The sequence below is a fragment of the Macadamia integrifolia genome, chromosome 2 (assembly GCF_013358625.1).
Source record: "Macadamia integrifolia cultivar HAES 741 chromosome 2, SCU_Mint_v3, whole genome shotgun sequence".
Classification (NCBI taxonomy): domain Eukaryota; kingdom Viridiplantae; phylum Streptophyta; class Magnoliopsida; order Proteales; family Proteaceae; genus Macadamia; species Macadamia integrifolia.
This window is the reverse complement of record NC_056558.1, coordinates 7,302,383-7,322,052: the sequence shown is the minus strand read 5'-3', so window position 1 is coordinate 7,322,052 and position 19,670 is coordinate 7,302,383. Positions and strand designations below refer to the sequence as shown.

At 37.3% G+C, this 19,670-nt stretch overlaps 4 protein-coding genes across 5 annotated transcripts in view; 1 reads left to right on the top strand and 3 right to left on the bottom strand.

The window, feature by feature from the left end:
* The first annotated feature begins 379 nt into the window (after positions 1-379).
* On the top strand, positions 380-10,956 carry LOC122094797 (UDP-sugar pyrophosphorylase-like). Its single transcript, XM_042665399.1, has 17 exons — positions 380-657; positions 782-886; positions 1,704-1,820; positions 2,235-2,375; positions 2,562-2,661; positions 3,645-3,772; positions 3,874-3,945; positions 4,083-4,147; positions 4,654-4,714; positions 4,822-4,939; positions 5,883-6,007; positions 6,433-6,509; positions 7,027-7,132; positions 7,248-7,307; positions 9,378-9,458; positions 10,063-10,302; positions 10,487-10,956. The coding sequence occupies exons 1-17, from the start codon at positions 541-543 to the stop codon at positions 10,652-10,654; spliced, it is 1,881 nt and encodes a 626-aa protein (XP_042521333.1). The 5' UTR covers positions 380-540; the 3' UTR covers positions 10,655-10,956.
* Positions 10,957-12,141: 1,185 nt separating this feature from the next.
* Positions 12,142-14,853, bottom strand: LOC122057271 (disease resistance protein RPM1-like). The gene has a single exon (XM_042619325.1). The coding sequence runs from the start codon at positions 14,851-14,853 to the stop codon at positions 12,142-12,144; it is 2,712 nt and encodes a 903-aa protein (XP_042475259.1).
* Positions 14,854-16,159: 1,306 nt separating this feature from the next.
* LOC122091380 (U3 small nucleolar RNA-associated protein 25-like) lies at positions 16,160-17,374 on the bottom strand. The gene has a single exon (XM_042661282.1). It carries the CDS (start codon positions 17,174-17,176, stop codon positions 16,598-16,600), a length of 579 nt encoding a protein of 192 aa, XP_042517216.1. The 5' UTR covers positions 17,177-17,374; the 3' UTR covers positions 16,160-16,597.
* A 1,346-nt stretch (positions 17,375-18,720) lies between these two features.
* LOC122071715 (tRNA uridine 5-carboxymethylaminomethyl modification enzyme MnmG) overlaps positions 18,721-19,670 on the bottom strand; it is an 18,916-nt gene continuing 17,966 nt past the window's right edge. For both annotated transcript variants that reach the window (XM_042636102.1, XM_042636111.1), the window contains exon 13: positions 18,721-19,385. In XM_042636102.1, coding sequence (XP_042492036.1) covers positions 19,191-19,385 — 195 coding nt within the window. In that variant the 3' untranslated portion in view covers positions 18,721-19,190. The remainder of the gene's footprint in view (positions 19,386-19,670) is intronic.

Genomic DNA, 19,670 nt, shown 5'->3' with positions numbered 1-19,670 from the left:
TGGACCAGCGAGTGAGCCATTAACAACATGTGCGAAAGCATCAACAAAGATGGAATTTCACCCCTTCTATGTCTGCGCACATGGCCGCATGGCCACACTGCCTTTAAAATTGATTATTAATTGATTTCAATTCAGGATTTTGAAACCAGTTACAATAGTTGGTTTGGTTCGATCGGTTCATTTGCTACCTATTATACCTTGAACTGAATCTAAATTCTAAACCCAACCAATTAACTGGAACCAATTTGAGTAAGAACCCTTTTTCACAGGCCCCTCCAGGTTGAACCGGGAAACAAGCCAATTTCATCGCGCAAATGACAGTTTTCTCTCCGGTTTATTACCGGTCACCATCCATAACGGCTTCTCTTCTAAAATTATACTCTTCAGATCTCCGAACCTCTCTGCTCACTTAGACGTCTCCATATTAACTCAAATATAATCATTTCAGAGAGATTCGTCTATTCCTATTTCCCTTTGTCTCTGCTCTCCATTTTTCTCTCTTCTTCTCTCCTTCCTGCATTGGATTTCTGAACTCGTAAGATGGCGTCGGAGGTCGGATCAACGACCGAGAAGCTTTCACAGCTTGGTATTAATGGAGATTGGGCTGCTTCCACCCCTAATCTCCAGAAGAATCTCGGCATTCTTTCGTCGGACCAGGTGAGAACTCTCAATTGTGCTTGTTTAGTAGTATAGCCTGATCAAGTGCTGTTGCTCAAATTTTATTTTAATTCTGTTCTTTTTATTGAACGGTGTTCGTGGGTAATGTCTATTTGATTGGCAGATTGAGCTTGCAAAGATGTTGCTGGATATGGGTCAGACTCATCTTTTTGAGCACTGGCCAGAGCCAGGCACTGATGACGAAGAGAAAAAAGGCTTCTTTGATCAGGTTTGCTTTTGTCTCCTTTGTACTTTTCGGAACAAAAGGTCTGGTTTCGTATTTTTGTACTTTTGTGATGTAAATTGCGGAGTAAAAGTTTGTCTTTAGCTTTAATTATTCTTTTTGAGTTTTTTCAAGTAGTTCACTATGTTGCACTTTGTTAATTGGATTATTTCCATTCTGCAATTTTGACTAATGGATCAGTTGTTAATTGGTTGAACAGTATCTGAAACAATGAATAATTGATTATTTAGAGAAAATATGTTTTCTGATAAATTCCAGACCTACCCAGCTGCTTTGAGGATTTGATTTGGGTCTTCACTCCTCCACCCCCCCACCCCGCCCCCCCCCCCCCAGGGAAAAAAAATAAAAAGGAAGACAGATAGACATGTTATGCGAATGCCCGTTAGGTGGGCATGAATAGTATTCTGTAGTTTAATTAAATGACCTCTCTGGTTGACAAATTGACCCGAGAGTGATCTGATGGGACGAAAATTGGGTAACGGCTTAAAGCTGATTCTCTCTCCCCCCCCCTCCTTTATTTTAATTTTTCTAGTGGTGTGTAAGGTGTATATCTGAGTTGTGTTACTTTTCTGCAGCATGTAATGGAATAGTATATTTGAAATTATGAAATTTATGAATGTAATTTGTTTACAAGTGAATGCAAAGTTAATTTTTTTTACATGCTATTATCCTTTGTGAAAATGTGTTCTTAATTTCTGAAAATTAACTTCTCCACTATCTTGTTTCTTGTAGTTCCTCTTGGAAAACTGCTCTTATCTTTGGCTATTCATCTTGTTCATGTGATTTACTGGTTCATTTCTAGGTTGCTCGGCTTAATGCAAGCTATCCACGTGGTTTGGAAGCCTATATTCAAAATGCTCGGAGACTTCTGGAGGATTCCAAAGTGGGGAAAAATCCATTTGACGGTTTTACTCCTTCTGTAAGTTTTTTCATATACTCTTAAATTTAAATTTGATTTCCTGTGACACTTTTTTTTCTTAGTTCTGTATATTCAGCCTTAAGTCTATGACATCATCTTTACTGAATGAACTCTCGTTGTACAGAAAACACAAATAGTTTTTTATTTTGTTATTTTATATAATGACTCCATTAGGTCTTCATTCAATCACAAAGCTTAGAAGCCACTGTGGTCTCTTGGCATGGTTTGCACTTTTTCTATTCTGCCTGCTTAAAGGAATTTTTATTTTTATTTTTTATTTTATTTTATTTTTATTTTTTTTTTTGGGTTCATAACAGTTAAATTTCATTAGAATATATGTTGGATTTATCAAACTGTACTCAAATGCGAATGGTTACAGATTGGGTTTTGAGAGATGGAGCAATTATCTTGCAGGTTCCATCTGGAGAGGTTCTGACATTCGGTGATGATAACTTTGTGAAGTTTGAAGAGGCTGGTGTCAAGGAGGCATGCAAAGCTGCCTTTGTCCTTGTTGCAGGTGGGCTCGGGGAACGTTTAGGGTACAATGGAATAAAGGTAGATCCTATTAGAATGTACGCATATAAAAATATTTGGGGGCTCTATGAGACTGAGAATTGTGACTATTTCTTGCTTATAAATTTCCGGAGGCCATGTTTGTGAGGGCGTAATTGGGTTTTCCATGTGTAGAACAACTTAAAGAGTAATCACAGGCATTTTAAACTCTGTTATTGCATTTTGCAGGTGGCTCTTCCTTCAGAGTCCACAACAGGAACATGCTTCTTGCAGCATTACATAGAATCCATTCTTGCTTTGCAAGATGCTAGCCGTAAATTGACAGAAGGTTGGTTGCCTAAAGTCACTGGTCATTATGAATGAAGCCATTAGTTTTTTCTTATGAAAATTCAACACAACCTATTCCATCATTGTTTGCTATTTACTCCTTCTGCTTTACTTTTGAGACGGGATATAAGCCAGTAGTATATTGAGCTTCCAGATCCTCTGTATCAGCAATATCCTGTATGAGTTTTAGATATCCAAAAGATGTTTAATGGGACCCACATCTCATTTGCATTTTAATGGTTCCATCCCTTGTCATTAGTTGATTTTATTTTTAAAAGAAAAAGTTTGTTTTTTGAGTTGTGTGGGAGTAAAACATTGTTTCTGCCAAGGTTGAGATCAGTATGGTGGTCTGCAACAACCCCTCCTTCTCTCTCATATTGCAGCCATCATGGATGATAATGAATGAAAAATAAATTCATGCCAAAGAGGTAGAGACTCAATAATTCTCTCCTGATTCCAAAGGATCAAGTCTTGCCCCAAATGGTTCAAATTATAATTTCTTCTTTGACTGTTGATGAGGGAAATCTCGAAAGGCAACTTTTATAGATTTCTATATTCTCAATTTGTTACTGCTGCCGGTATGAAGGAGAAAATTGCATGAGAGATTCACCTCCTGATCTGGATGTAATAAGCAATGGTTTACCACTAGGAGGGGGGGGGGATTTCAGCTGCTTATGTCTATGGGTAGCCCAAAAGTTAAGCCAAATATGGCCTTCTCATGAACTAATTTGTAAGTCCATGAGCTGTCTGCGCATGAGAGAATGAATTGCGCTGCATCTAACCATGAGTTAGTCTCGCCTTCGCACCCTTTTATTCTCTCCTAAAGACATAAATGCAACATCTTCACAGCACACATTTATAAACATATGAGGGAGGTTTCATGTACAAATAGTTAAGATACTAGTCGTGCGGTTTCTGGAAGTTAGTATACTAAAATCTTATTTTTCTATGTTTTTCGACTGATGATTGACCTTGGTTTTTTAGGCCAATCCCAAACTGAGGTACCTTTGGCAATAATGACATCAGATGACACACACCCACGTACTTTGGAGCTTTTGGAGTCGAATGCTTATTTTGGAATGAAGCCATCACAAGTGAAACTGCTAAAACAGGTGCTTATATCAAAAGTATCATAGCTGGGAGCCTCAGCCTCCCCAAAACTTCATTCTTCAATGGATTAATTCCCCCCTCCCAATTTTTAACGATTATGCAGGAAAAAGTTGCATGCTTAAATGATAACAATGCTAGCCTTGCAGTAGACGCCAAGAACAAATATCAAATTCAGGTACAGATCTTGATTGACCTGTGTTCTGAATACATGTTAAGGTTATAAGGGTCCTACTCATACTTCTAACATGCATAAGGATCAGAGTCTTGGTGATCTGAGGCTCTTTGTGTTTCCCTGTGGTTTTCTTTTTATAGACAAAACCGCATGGCCATGGTGATGTGCATGCACTTCTTTACTCCAGCGGCCTGCTAAATGTGTGGTATGTCCAGCGTTTTGACCAAAAGTTGACATCAAAGGAATGTTTCTTCTTTTTTCTCTTGTAAACTACTGAAATATATTCTGTAACAAGGTTTTCTATCATAGCTGGGAGAAGAAATTCTTGTGATATTGATGAGATAAAAATAAAAAAAAATAATAAAAAGGCAAAATATTTTAATATAGTAATTTACAGAAAATGATATGCATTTTAGGATCTGCTATATCATTTTTGTATAATTCATGATTCTCACCCAAATAGATAATTTAACTACTATAGGGAAAATCTTTCAATCTTGTAAAATATAAAAAAATACAGAGCCTTATTTTCATTATTCAAAGTTTGATGCTTGTGAAAATTTTATGGATGTTTGATCTTCTCATTTGAGCTAGTTTGTAGTTAAGTTTAAATTTGAAATAGTGGTCTTACAGCTTGGATTTTCTTCTCGTATCTAAATTTTGGTTTTGACATGATTGCTTTGTCCTGATCAATTTTCCTTGTTTTCTCAGGCATGATGCAGGTCTAAAATGGGTACTATTTTTCCAAGATACTAATGCGCTTCTCTTCAATGTTTGTTGCTTTGTCTTGCTCAGCTTCATTTTTTCCCTTTTTATCAAATCCTTGCTTCTGGAACTCTGAAACTCTTATTTGCTTCCCCTTCTTTGGTTTTCATTTAGGCAATCCCTGCGGCACTTGGTGTAAGCTCTAGGAAACAATATCATGTTAATTCTCTTTCTGTTCCTCGCAAAGCAAGAGAAGCTATTGGGGGAATCACCAGGCTTACCCATGCTGATGGTATTTTTTATCCTATAATGTTCTGTCTGTGGAGTTCCTTATAGCTTTTGATTTTTTAGTAAGCTTAGTAACAGTTGGATAATTATTTGTCGAGACAATCTGAATGAGCCTTATATCTTTTGATTTTTTAGTAAGCTTAGTAACAGTTGGGTAATTATTTGTCGAGGGAATCTGAATCAGATTCTTTATCTCTTATTTTATTCTTTTCTTGCTCTTCATAAATCCTTTGGTGATCCAGACATGTGCTTATTTCATGCTGAACTAGCCTCTGGAACTGAACTGTGAATTATTTTCAATGAAGAAATTTTTGAAGTTGATCTTTTGACCTGCAGTATGTAATCTGTGAGGGGACCTGATTTCTCTTGATATTCTTCTGTAAAATTGCAAGGGCTTATGCTGCTTGTTCAAGGGATATATATGTTGAAGATATGAATATTCTGCAATTTGGCAGAGTAGATCAAGCATCCATTTTCCAATTGCAGCATTCTTGAGGCTGTTTCATATGCATATAGACTGAAAATTTCCTTTCTTAACTGGTAGTTTCTATTGCATTCTGTAGATGTCAGGTTATTCCCCTTATAAATTTTAAAACAGGGAAAAAAAGGGGTAGTTTTTATTTGATTGCATAAGCTAATGACATGTAGTTATATATGAGAGCTTGGTGTTATGTTGACTTTCGAGCAAAGTAGACTTGGAACAGCCACACAATTAAGAATTTGGCTGTAAGGCACCTACATCAGTTTGGAACTTTCTCATGTCCATAACATGTCTCTATGGCACCTTAATTGTTTAAAACTATCTGCCTCTTGCTTATTTGGTTTGCCTCTTGCCTTGTTTGCATGTGCACTCAGCTTTAATGATTCTGTTTATGCCATGTGCCATGTGGAGCAAAAATTCAAGCTTTTATTAATTTGTGGTTTGTTTCACAATATACTGACTTCAGGGAGGACGATGACAATAAATGTGGAATATAATCAGCTTGATCCTCTACTTAGGGCAACTGGCTTTTCTGATGGAGATGTGAATTGCGAGACGGGTTATTCTCCTTTCCCTGGAAATATTAATCAGGTGTGCTTCTTGATGAAAATATCCCATTTTTCTCCATATAGGATATCAAATAAAACTGTTCAGTGTTTCAAATTTTTTTGTGGAATGGACATGCTTTATAGCCTCTAATGTGGTGTTATTTACCTTTTATCTGATGAATCGTAAATTGAAAAGCTAAGTCAATACTGGCTAAGATGTGCCAATGCACATGGAATTCTTTGGTTTCTATGAGTTCTAAAAAGACAGTTTGCTCTTTTGGATTATATGTTTTCTCTATGGTTGTCAAATTAAGGTTTCCTTGGAAGCTCCAATCAACTTTTGTACTCCTTTTGTACACGCTGAAGAAACTCATAATTTTTTGGGGTCCCCTGTTTCCCTCTACATAATTTAACCTACTGATATCCTGGATGAAACTTAACTCGTAAATATCTTACATTCTTGTGCAGTTAATTTTGGAACTAGATCCTTACATCAAAAAGCTCATAAAAACTGGTGGGGCTATTGAAGAATTTGTCAATCCCAAGTAATTCCACTCTCTCTCTCTCACTCTTTGTGTGTGTGTGTGTGTAGCACATAACTGTTTGTTGTTACAAATTCATAGAATGTTGGCTTAAGGATAAAGCTTAAGCAGCGAAGAGGTGTTACTTTTATACCAAACAAAATAAATGATATAAGGATGAATAAGAAGAATGTTTTGTTTGGCTTGTACAGAGTATGTGTGTAAATCTACTTCATTGGCACGTTTTCTAGTGTCTGTTATACAATCTGAGGTGCAAAGATCCTCCCTCCTTGTTTTCTTTGTACACTTTGATATTTATATTAATATTTTAGTAATCAAATTATTCTGTTTTCTTTGAGTTTAATGTTTTGGTTTTCTAGGTAAGTGGGTTAGTATCCAGTTCCCTCTGATTGTTTTGTTTTGAGAAAGCCTTTTTTTTTTTTTTGCCCTTCTGCAAGTGGATTTTCTTTTTAGCAAAGTCGTAAAGCCTTGGAAGTATTCATTATACATGTAATTTAAATGTCATCCCTCTCTGTTGCAGATACAAAGATTCTAGCAAGACTTCATTCAAGTCTTCCACTCGTTTGGAGTGTATGATGCAAGACTATCCCAAAACATTGCCTTCATCAGCAAGGGTTGGATTCACGGTATGTAAAGTTTCTTGAAATGTAATTTTCTTGTTTTTGGACCAGAGATATTGTACATCAAGATCTCTTCGGTTCCTATAATGTATTAAACTATTCATCCTATTTGAACCTTTAGGTGATGGATGCATGGCTTGCTTACGCACCAGTGAAGAACAATCCTGAAGATGTGGCGAGGGTAAAAATTCTCAATTAAATCTCACCGGAATTTACCATCTGGAGTCTGCCTATTGCTCTTTTAATTTTCTATCAACCTTCACTCACAGAATTGAGGAAGTTACACTCTATTGCCAATTTCATTTCTCCATCTCATTAAGTTGATACAGAATATCTTGCATTTTTTCCCCTTCAAAACCAAAGAATCATTTATCCATTTTCTTTGTTCTGCCTATCTTCTCCTTGGATCATTTCACCTCATTAGTGTTCAAGAATTTAGTTTAGCTGATCTATTGAGTAAATAAAATAGAAGATTCCAGCCTAGGCCCTGGAGTTATTGATTGAATAATGTGGCAAATCAATGTTAACCTGATTCTTTGTTATTTCTTATCAAAACAACTTGTGGTCCTGTATTGACATTTTATCATTTTTTTAAATTGAGGTTCTTTGTGTTAATGAATCGTATCTTTTGGACTCATCAATATTAGGAACAGAAATCTGACTTGTATCAGGTAATATCGATTTGCATTTATTTTTTTGACTAGGTGACTTAATAATGTCACCATTAATCTCCTAAGCATTATTGCTTGTAATTCTTCCTGGGTATTGCTCTTTTAAGTTGCCGAAAAAATAGAACAAATTCAATATCATTTTCTTCTTGCTGCTTTGAACGATGCAGAAAAATATCATTTGGTGAGTGGGACTATTTTCTGCATTTGAAAATTGAAATGATGGGCTGGTTGGATTTGGTCAGAAACTTTTTGGAGAGGAATTTATGGCAGCCGGGTATGGTTTAGAAATGAGTGGGAGAGTTTGAGAGCTTGTAAGAAGAACTGACATAGAGAAAGCATATGAACATGGCAACAGATGTTTCTTCAACATGTAATGAGATATACACATTTTGGTCAGAGAACATGACAAGTGGATGAAATATCCTTTGATCTTGTCTGGTGTACCCAAGGATTAAAGTATCGGTATCGGTCACCGTATCGGTAGGCCAAAATTAAGATACGTATCGGAGAGTATCGTATCGTATCGGAGATACACTAAGATACGCTAAAGATACACACATAAATGGATAGGAAACATTTTTTTAAACACTTTTGCATAAAGAATTTGTTAAAAAAAACTATTGATAACATGTATTATGCATAAACACTAAATTGAGGGTATCGTACTAAGAATTCAAGGTTTGTAGTTGTCTCATAAATATAAAATCCTTGTTCCCAACCTTGATTTCCACTTTAGTTAGAGAGAAATATGGCTGACAGCAACTTTGGAATAAAAACCCTTCAAAAAATCGTGTGTTTCTGAAAAATTACCCATCTTGGCCATTATATGACCGATACTCACCGATACGTACCGATATATATCGATACTCACCGATACGTACTGATATATATCGATACTCACTGATACGTGCCAATATATACCGATACGTACCGATCGATACATACCGATATTCACCGATACGTACCAATACATACCGAAACGTATATTTTACCTCAATTTTATAATTTTCATAGTCGTATCGAGGCATATCGTATTGTATCGATGTGTATTGGTGGTGTATTGATGCATATCGGTATGTATTGTAGGATATATATCGATACGAAAGGATTTTAAAAATTTCATGTATCGTATCGATGTGTATCGTATCGGTCGGCTAAATTTAAGATACGTATCGGAGGGTATCGTATCGGTATCGGAGATACTTAAAACCATGGGTGTACCTAGGTTCTTGCTGGTCCGCCCTCCCCACACCCCCAACCCAAAAAAAAAAAAAAAAAAAAACATTACCTAGAGTGTCAAAAAGTGGGAAAAATCCCCTCAACTAAGTAAGGTATTTAATGGTAACTTTGGTTCTAGTGAGACTAAACTGACAACAGGATTCATGATGCTAATGCAACCTGAAAGGCAGGGAACGTGATTTTTACAGCTGCACCTTTTTCATTGTATTTATCATCTTTAATAATTTTCTTTTTCCACTTCTAGCTATTAGAATCCTTCTTTGGTGCACTTGGCACTGCTAGTTTTAGGTTCTTGAATTGGCATTTTTTTATTCTATTAAATTTCCTAATTTCACTTGAAGGTACCAAAGGGAAACCCATACCACAGTGCGACTTCTGGGGAAATGGCCATCTATCGGGCACACAGCCTCATTCTTAGGAAGGTAGCCACTTCTCTATTATTAAAATTTAAGTGAGTTTGAGACGCGTTAATTATCTGTTTATATCTGGTGGTATTACAATAAGCCAAATTGTCCGAGCTGCGCGCCCTGATAATTGCGTCGTTGTGCCTGGGCTGTGAGGGCTCTCAGCCACATGGATAGTTCAATGTGCTCATTAGCGCCTGACCCGGAGATGTGGATCATCCAAGGCACTCTGTTTATATCTGGTGGTATTACAATAAGTCAAATTATTTGAGCTTTCTTTTGGAAGTCCATGCCCTTCAAATTTTAAAGGATTCATTTTATTCATAACTCTCTCTCTCTCTCTCTCTCTCATGTGCGAGCACCCACACACACACAGAGAACAGTAGTGTAATTGTTTAATTGTGGTCTGGCAACTGATCAGCACCTATGTCAAGATCGTTATTCATGTGGAATCATAGATTCCCATCCGCATTTTGTGAGCTTGCTCACTACCCTCGTTTACATTATTTCAAATCAACCACAGTTGACTGGTTCTGTATTTGTGCTTTATGAAACATGTCTACTGCAATGCTTTCAAAAGAGACTTCAAGCATGGATGTTGTATTTCTTGTTTGTTTGCCAGGCTGGCATCCAGATAGATGATCCTGTACATCAGGTATTCAACGGACAAGAGGTTGAAGTATGGCCTCGCATCATATGGAAACCAAAATGGGCGCCTACTTTTGCTGACGTGAAAAGAAAAATTGGAGGTAGCTGTTCCATCTCACAGAGGTCCACCATGGTCCTAAAGGGGTCTAATGTGTTTATTGAAAATCTCTCTTTGGATGGAGCTCTCATTGTCAACTCAGTTGAAGATGCAGAGGTATGGCATGACTCCCCATTCCCTAATGAAAGTGCACACAAGGGAGTTCAAACTTTTATGCACTTGGCACACAGCTGCATGCATCTCTTTATATGGAAGAAACCATCTGGCAATAGTTGAGCAACGATAACTGGACATGCAGGAAATTCAATAATTTTGGTTGTTATATTTTTTTCGTTGACAGGTTAAAGTGGGAGGTCCTGTGCAAAACAAAGGTTGGGTCCTGGAACAAGTTGATTACAAGGATGCTTCAGTGCCTGAAGAAATAAGGATTAGGGGTTTCAAATTTAACAAGATTGAGCAGCAGGAGCTGACTTACACCAAGCCTGGGAAGGTTTCATTTAAGCCTTGAAGGGTTCCCAAGAAAGGTGAAGAAGAGTTGGTTACTTAATTTGAGGAACTAAATTTTTTTGTCCACTCCAAATAAAGCTGCCTTCTAGTTATTGAGCTTCAATAGTGTCTTCATTTTAAAACAAATTGTGAAGACATCCCCTGTAAATTTTTTTTTTCTTCTTATTGATTCGATCATTATGTGTTATACTATTTTTAGTTTATCATTTTTATTTTTTGGTTAGAAACAAGAAAAATGAAAGTTCAGATGTCAAATTCTAAGTCTTTTTTTGTTTTATATAAATCAGTTCATAACATTGATCACTTCCCACTCACCCGAAAGGAGATATGTCATGTATAATGGTACATGGTGATATTTTGCAAAATGTCACAAGGTCCCTAATGTCAGAGCAGTCAACAAGCATTTAGGATTATGAATGTTTACTCATGTATTGTTGTTGCTGCGATGCTTTTAGTTCACCTTCGGGGGAAAATCACTTCCTTTTAGTAATTGGAATCTAGTCGTCACCTTGGTCCCTTGAGTATATTTTGCTATATTTTTTCCCAGTGTAGGCAGCAGGTTGTGATGCATGGTTATTGGTTATCATATTTGCATTTGGACTCATGAAGTACCTTTGGATTAGTTTCTGAATGATAAAAATGGTGAGTCTTGAAGCTCTACTTCAATAAATAATCAAATGCATATGCCATATTTCCATAAATTTTCATGGAAGTCAAGAACTGATTATCATCCATTCTCCCCTCATTGTCTAAGAACTGAGAATTTTATTTTAGGAGAAAGGTGAGATATTTTCAGTGAGAAGTATATTAATTGCTGTAAAGATGTCTCATATCTCATCATGCCAATGATATTTTGATTGGATCATCACTGTCTAATACAAAGTTCTTAAAACCATTTGATCCTACTAAACAAAATTCATTAATATAGCAACATTTTCAAGTAACTTGATTAGAATATTCATGCCCTGTTAAATTTGTACATCCTTTGGCAGAATATATGTATATTAGTAGTCGAAGGATGGGAATCACTAGCTAACTTCCTTTGCATCATAATGTTTATTGTGTATGTAAGCATAATGCTCCACCATGTAAGTGGTGTCAGCAATGGAGAAAATGGAACAAGGGTGTGGCCGTGTAGCAGTTGTGGAACCAAAATGAGTTAGATAAGAGAAACTTGGAGTTTGGAGCCTCTCGGTTCTCATTATCCAATGGATGCGTGGCAAGTTACGCGTGGGCGAACTTTGGAAAAAAATAAAAAAAAAGTGTCTAAAATTGAGTCTAAAGTTAAAATTTGCTGTTACTAATATGAAATGGAAATGATTTTTACAATATATATTGCAGATTACATGAAATAATGAACATCAATCCTGGAACCTATATTTAAACATAGATATATATTGGAAATGCTTAGATTCAGAGCTCTATATACATTAGGAAACAATACAGTAGCTTGTAATTACACACACATACACACTCACATGATCAGTACTACCAGCAACGGATGTTTGGTATATGCTTAACTTTCCAATAATCTGTTCCAGCTTTGAGTTTCATGTCCAACTCTGTGGAAACTCCAAGAATTTCTAGAGTGGTGAGTATCTTGAGGTTTTGTATACCCAAAGGAATCTCCTCCAATAGTCGACAGTACACGATTGTCAACCTTTCTAGGCTAGGTGCAGCGCCATCACCGATTATCACATGTTTCAACCCACCTAAGCGAAGAAGCCTCAGTATTTTGAGTTTCTTAAACTGACTTGCCTTGAGATGCAAATGGTCTCCGTCATATGCTTCATGAAGGGCAAGATCAACCAAACTAGGTAAGGTTTGGAGGACCTGCAGTGGGTCATCCCTTAATCTTGACCATGCAAGACGTATTCTTACCAGATTTTGATGTGATATAATCCAATCTGGCAACTTCTTTAATGGTCCATCCAAATAAAGACGTTGTAGACAGCACGGTGGAGACAACACTGTCTGCAAATCAATGAACTGTTTATCATCCATTGCCTTTAAGCTCAATGATTTGAGGTATTCCATCTCTTCAAGGGAGTTGCAAAGATCCCCACTATCTTCACTTCTCAATTTTGTGATGCCCAACCTCCTCAATTGCCTCAAACCTCTTAAGCCTTGAACTATTTTAGTCCCATGGTTTGCCTCTATAAAAGCCAGCTTTTGTAGGTTTTCTAAAGATCCAATTCCATCTGATGCCTTCAATCCTTGTAAAGGACTCAAACTGGTGCCATTGAAGCTCTTCAAAGTATATCCTAGCAACTGCTGTAGTTTTCGGAGCTTGAGGATCCCAATAGGCAATTCATGTACATAAGTATCTTTAACATTCAAGATCTCTAGGTTTTGTAGTTTCCCAATGGAGTTTGGAAGTCTCTTGATATTTGTATTCCTCACGTTTAAATACCTCAAATGTAACAGATTCCCCAATTCGTAAGGCAACTTGTCTAGGCATGAATCTTCTAAATCTAAGACCTTCAAGAGCTTCAAATTCCATATGGATGCCTTTGTAAATGAGTGCAGATCTTTATGTACTCCAAATAGAAGAAAAGAGCGAAGATGGGAGAAATTCAAGGTCTTTAATCCTTTTGATTTGTTGTTGTGGAATGATAGCCGTCGAGCACTTTTACTAGGATTTGAATTTTGCTCTGCAACAATTTCACTGAAATTCCAATCCTTTGATTTTGAGATGATAATGTCATGCATGAGGTCATGGACTCGACAGCTTTTCACTCTTCCATCCGAATACATTGATGATATTTGAATCATGCTTCTGTGAATGAGCTCACTGAGGTAGTCTTCTGCAACCTGTGATGGTGTTTTGCCTTTTTCCCCACTCACAAACCCTTCAGCTGCCCATAGTCGAAACAACCTTCTACAGCCAATGGAATAATCCTCTGGGAAAAGGCCAAAGTACAAGAAACAAGCCTTAAGGTTGTATGGCAAATCATGGAGACTTAATGAGAGGACTTCTGGTATGCCTGTAAGAAGTGGGTTGTTTTCTAACTCATAACCAAGACTATGATTCAACTTTGTCCATTCAGCTACAATCTTATCTTTTGTAGACAAGAGACCACCCATGGCAGCAATGGCAAGTGGTAATCCTCCACATTTGTTCACAATTTTGAGAGACAGTTGCTCTAGCTCTGGAGGACAGCAACCAATAGGGTTAGATTGGAATGTCCTCCTGCAGAAGAGTTCCCAAGCCTCCTTTGTAGCTAGAGGTTGAAGAGTATAGACATGATTACAAGGATCCAAGCAAGAAGAAGCAACTGTTCTGTTGCGAGTGGTGATTATTACTCTACTACCTTGGTTGTCATCAGGTAGAGAATATTTCATGGACACCCAAAAATCAATGCTCCAAACATCATCAAGAACAACAACATACCTCTTTTCCTTCAAGTACTTCCTGAGAAGGTCTATCAGTTGGTTCCTTTCCATTGTCTCCACTTGCAGGCAATTGGGTTTGTTCATTGATTCATGGAATTGCTTTATCATCATCCTTAAGAGCTCATCAATCATGGGTGATTGAGACACAGTGACCCAAGCACGGCACTCGAAGCATGAGATCACTTTATAGTTGTCATAAACTTTCTTGGTGAGAGTTGTCTTCCCACATCCTCCCATTCCTACCACAGAAATGACTGTTCTTCTTGATTCTTCCTCCATTAGCAAGCTTAGTAAATCGTCTCTAGGCTTTTCTATCCCCACAAGTTCTGCTTCCTCGGCGTAGAGGGAGGCCATTTGCAGATCTTGTGAGCTGGATGGATTTAGAACTTGACGGGAGGAATCAAAACGATATCGTTCTCTCCTCCCATTAATTTCAATCACCCGAGTCCTAAGATTTTGTAGCTCGTTAGCTATAACATGGCGTGGTATCAAATTCTTGATCGAGAAAGCAAATCTACGGATTAAGCCTACCATGCCATGCTGAGGACGACTTGCAGAAAGGATCATGAACTCATCTATGACATCTTCAATGTCATGGGCCACTTTTCTTACTTGTTTCACCCAAGTCTTCACACTATCATCACTCTCCCCCCTTGCATCTGCATCCTTTAGGAAAGATTGCATGCTCTCCAATTCATCGTTGATAAATTCAATTTCTCCTTGTATTCCCTTCAAGAAATTTGCCTCTTGGTTGAGCAATAGATACAATTGGCTGATCACAGAGGACACAGCCACCTCTGCCATTTCTCTCTACTCTTCTTCTCCCTCGAGCAATGGATACTAGTATTGACTTAATGTTGGGAGCAACTTAGATTGCACAAATCGATTTCGAATGAACCAGCTATTAGTTATCCTAGAGGAGTTAATCCAGGCATTCTGTGATTGGGTTTCATATATGATTCTTGTCTTAAATTATTGCTTCTCCCGACCATAACTTGCAAGTTGCAATCAACATTTTCTTATACACCATATAGATGATTTCAAGCCAGCCTGGAAAGAGGAATACTGGAAAATCTTTCAGTAAAGAAATGTGAACAGTAGTCAACTAAATCTTTCAAATCCTTGAATTTGTCAATGCTAACAAACAAGTTGAAATTCTTTAATTTTAAAAACATCTAGAACTCAAATGCATAGAAAGCACAATGATATGTTGATGAATATTTGGTGTGAACATTTGAAAGAACGGTTATGGCAAGAAGAGGAATTCAAGTCAACAGACTCGCTCACCTCAATATCATTTATCCACCCAATTTTATCACTTTGTACGGCATTTGATATGGCAAAAAAACATAAATAGTATAAAACTAGTGCTTGTTCGAACAAGTCCAGATCCCCTCCCTTGCGGGTAACCACTCCACCCCATTGCACATTGTCCATGGGGTGTAGTGAGTACTCCCTGGCGGTCACACATCAAATTTGGTGGTTGGTGCACTACTTTCTCTGTTGATTTGTTCTTTCTCAAATTAAACATTGATGCTTACGCTGGCCTGATAGTTACTTCTAAGTTCTAAAAAAAAAAAAAAAAAAACTATTTCTATTAGCAAACCAAGTACTGATCTGCATCTCCTGACTTATATTAAAAAGCACATCTAAAACCGTTTCAGCTCTCATTATATCAGAGAATCAAGTATGTTACATTGGGACAAGGCCTCTCAATAGAAAACTAATTATATCTAATGGAACTGTTTCCATTCACAGGCATATTTTAAGAAACTACAACTTTTTTTCAGTCCTAAATAAATGGGTTTTTAATTCCACTCCCAGCTCACCAACCATTATAGAAATAACCATGCCTGGGATGAACTTTGACTGCAAAAATTTTATAAATGAAAAGGCAAAAACATATAAAAATCTGGAGGGAAGTAAGCGCGCCATTGAAATTATGAATTCCTTGTGTTATAGTTGAAGTAGTTTTAATATCAATTTCCTGGAAAGGAATAGAAGATGAGGTTACAGAAATTACATAAATGAAAAAAACAAGATCTGAATAGAAATAAATAGTTGAAGTAGTATCAATATCAGTTTCCTGGGAAGGAACAGAGGATGGGAATTGCAAATGAATTCTCATATTGTCTAATCATTCTTCATATCAAGAGCAGGAAAAAAAAAAAAATTCTTAATAACAAGAATGATACAAAAGATAATTGAGGGTTAGGTATACAATATACATTGGAGGATCCAAATGTGGGTTTTGCTACAGAGTCTCGAGAGTACAGATACGATATTACAAGACCAGGGTGCCTGTATTTGTTAATATTTCACTTACAGGCCTGAGCTGGGTAATTCTGGTGGTGAATCAGAAGATAATGATGGAATTGCTCAGATGTGGAGATTGAGTAAATCAAGAATTTTGAAAGGGCTTTCTGGGTTGGTTATCTGTTTCCTCTCCAAGTGTTTATCTTCCTAATTCTGATGGTGATGATCTGACCTGGTGCAGCGTTGCATCAAAAACTGTCATTAACTCCTGTAATTGAGATCTCTCATTACCTCAAAATTGCATTGGTGAATTTAATGGAATTTGACTTTCATGGGAAGTGATAGAAATATTATCATTTGAAGCACTTGAAGATGTTGATCTCCTGTGTTCTTCTTCATCATTCCTTTCCTGACCTGAGGCTCCATAACCCACTTCTTCATCTACCACAATGGCGGTGCCAAACCGAACTTGCCTTGTACCATCATCAGGAGACCCTACTGGGGAACTTGTAGATGCATCCCCAGAGGTTGTTGCAGCAGAAACATCCACATTTGAACTCCCAGGTTTATTTGCTCCTCCACCACCACCAACTGCTCTACCTCCCCCTCCCCCTCCACGTCCACCACCACCACCACGGACAGGACTATCACCACGCGGCGTAACACATCTGTATAAAAATGTAAGGCCCCAACATATCCAAGGAATTCCTACCAGAACCATTCCTATAACAGGAAACCAATGTGTAATAATTGTTTCTGGGAGAAAAATGTACAACAAAAGAAAAACACCACCTGTAACTATGGAAAAAAAGTAAAGGCATGAGACAAGCCACACGTAGATGTTGCCCTTCCTTGGATCAGGAATAGCCATTGGTGAAGCTAGCTAGCCAGCCTAAAAGATTAAAGGTTGATGATGATGAAGATTAATCATTCTTCTTTCTCCTTTGTTCTTCATCTGGATGATAGCTAACAAGAATGTCTAGGCCGGTAGGGAGGATGAAACAGATCCATACGATGCAATTGTGTGTCTGTGTGTTTGGATGTTGCTTGTTGATGGATGGCGGTGAAATGATTTTGGTTAATTTCCTGTGTTTGCAGCTTTGCAGCCAAGCCTGGAATGGGATTTCATACGTTTGACAAAGTCAAAGTAAGTTTACCTAAAACAAGGTCTATGTCAAACAAAACCCACTGCGAGAGAGAGAGAGAGTATCCAACATGTGGGCCTCTTGAGTTCTAGCCAATAGAATTTGATTTGAACCATACATTTATGCATGATATATCAGTTAGTTTGTTCCTAAATTGGTTATGTTGATGTTCTCAACCCCACCCCCACTCCCCCTCCCAAAAAAAAAAAAAAAAAAGATGTTGATGTTCTGCTTCTTCTCATATATGAGAAGGATTGGCACAGTGCATACGTTGGCTAAGCTAGCAGGTGGCACTGGAGGAGGCATCATATAGGAGGGCAAAGGTCATTTAAATGGGGGGATGAAGATCAATGTATTGGCACTTATTTTGTTTGTCTATAGGATTTTTTTTCTTTTTTTGAGGCTCAAACTCAAAACCTCCTAGTGAGCATGGGCTTTTGCGCACCATAGTTCAAAGCAATTGTTGTTATCTGCTAGGAATCATTTGTGAAGGGTAATCACTAATCAATATTGCAGCTATTCAAATTCCCAAACCATCCTTAAGACCACAGCATGACATCTCCAACATTGTTGGCAGTTTAGAAATCTTCTCTTTGTTCCAAACCATCCTTGATACAGAGTGTACATTCTCTCCGCGTTTATTAGAGCATTAACTACTATTTTTTATTTTTACCCTAAAAAATACAATAATAAAAGGGCAAGAGATTGCTTTTTGGTTGCATAGGCCCTGCATCAACATGGGACAATGAGGGCACGTATAGTAACATCAACATGGATACTTATCAAAAAAAAAAAAATCAACATGGATGAAATTTTTTATTTCGTTGATTGCAGGGCAGCAATACTTTCCCATGAAGATTGAGTACTATTTCCCTCTCCCATAAGATTCTTCGTTATTTTCTCCCTCCTACTCTTAACATATGTGGAAGATTCCATTATCTACACTGTAATTAGTATGATGTGCAGATTCCCCCTACGCTGGCATGACAAATCATATCCTTACTAAAGATGTTTTTGCCGTGTCAGTCCTAATTAAACCAGAATGGACAGTATAATTGGACTCCTGTATCCAACCCCAATTAACTCAAAGAAGCCACAGTCAAGCTGAGATACATTCTTGATCCCAAAAAAAAATAAGTTGAGATATCTCCCAAAATAATAGTAATAATAATAATTATTATTATCTAAAAATAATAATAATAAGAAGAAGAAGAAGAAGAAAAAGAGGTCACTTAGTTTTAAAAAAAATATGCATTCACTCCTTCGTAAATATTCACCAGAAAAAAAAAATTTGTCATTTTTTCCTTTTTCAAGATCCATAAAATATTTATAATACAAGGCAAAAAAAATAATATCATGGTATATATATGGTAACATGGGGCATGGTGGGCGTGGGAAGAGCTCTGTCGTCTGATCTGGCATAACCAAATGAAAAAAATTATCAACTTTCCTGGAGCTCTTTTCAGCTTCGAACTCATGGGTATATGATCAGTCTCCTGGACTCTTTCCTGCTATGAAGCAATGGGTTGACATGGTACCACAGAAAGCTTTTCCATCAAAAAATGTGGACAACAAGAACTAACTAGAATTTTCCACTCTCTTGTTTGCTTTGCCAAATTATTTTGAAATCGTGGCCCAAAAGATTCCATTTGCTTCCATATCATCCATGTTGTGCATCAGAAACTGGTAGCTACCCGGAGAGAAATGTTATATGCTTGAGGATAACCAGTTGGGACATCTTTAGCTGGTTGCTTGTGCAGTAGTAAGATTAGGGATCTCTTCTTCAGTTTCGGCCAAGCTAGATGTTAGCAAATTTCGCCTCTTCTGCTCTTGGGCATTCCTTCGGTTGGTTTCAAGAATAATGAGGAGAGCAGTAATGTCTGCAGGACTAACGCCACCCACTCTGCTAGCTTGCCCTATGGTTTGTGGTCGGACCTGAAAGGTTGAAAATACCATATGAGATTAGAAGAAATCACTGAATGATTTTCCAAGGTAAAATAAATGAAGAAAATACATTACAGAATTTCCATAATAATTTCCCTCAACTTAAATGTTCTCTCTAAAAAACTCAATATTTCTATTGCCTTCTCCCATCGCCCAAAGAACATCAGATGTCCAAGAAATAAGAAAGAACGATGAAAAACAAGGAAAAGTAGAGAAAGCCCAGAAAGGAGGGTTCCCTAGTTCCACATGTCAGAAAATTAGTTCCTTTAGAAAGTC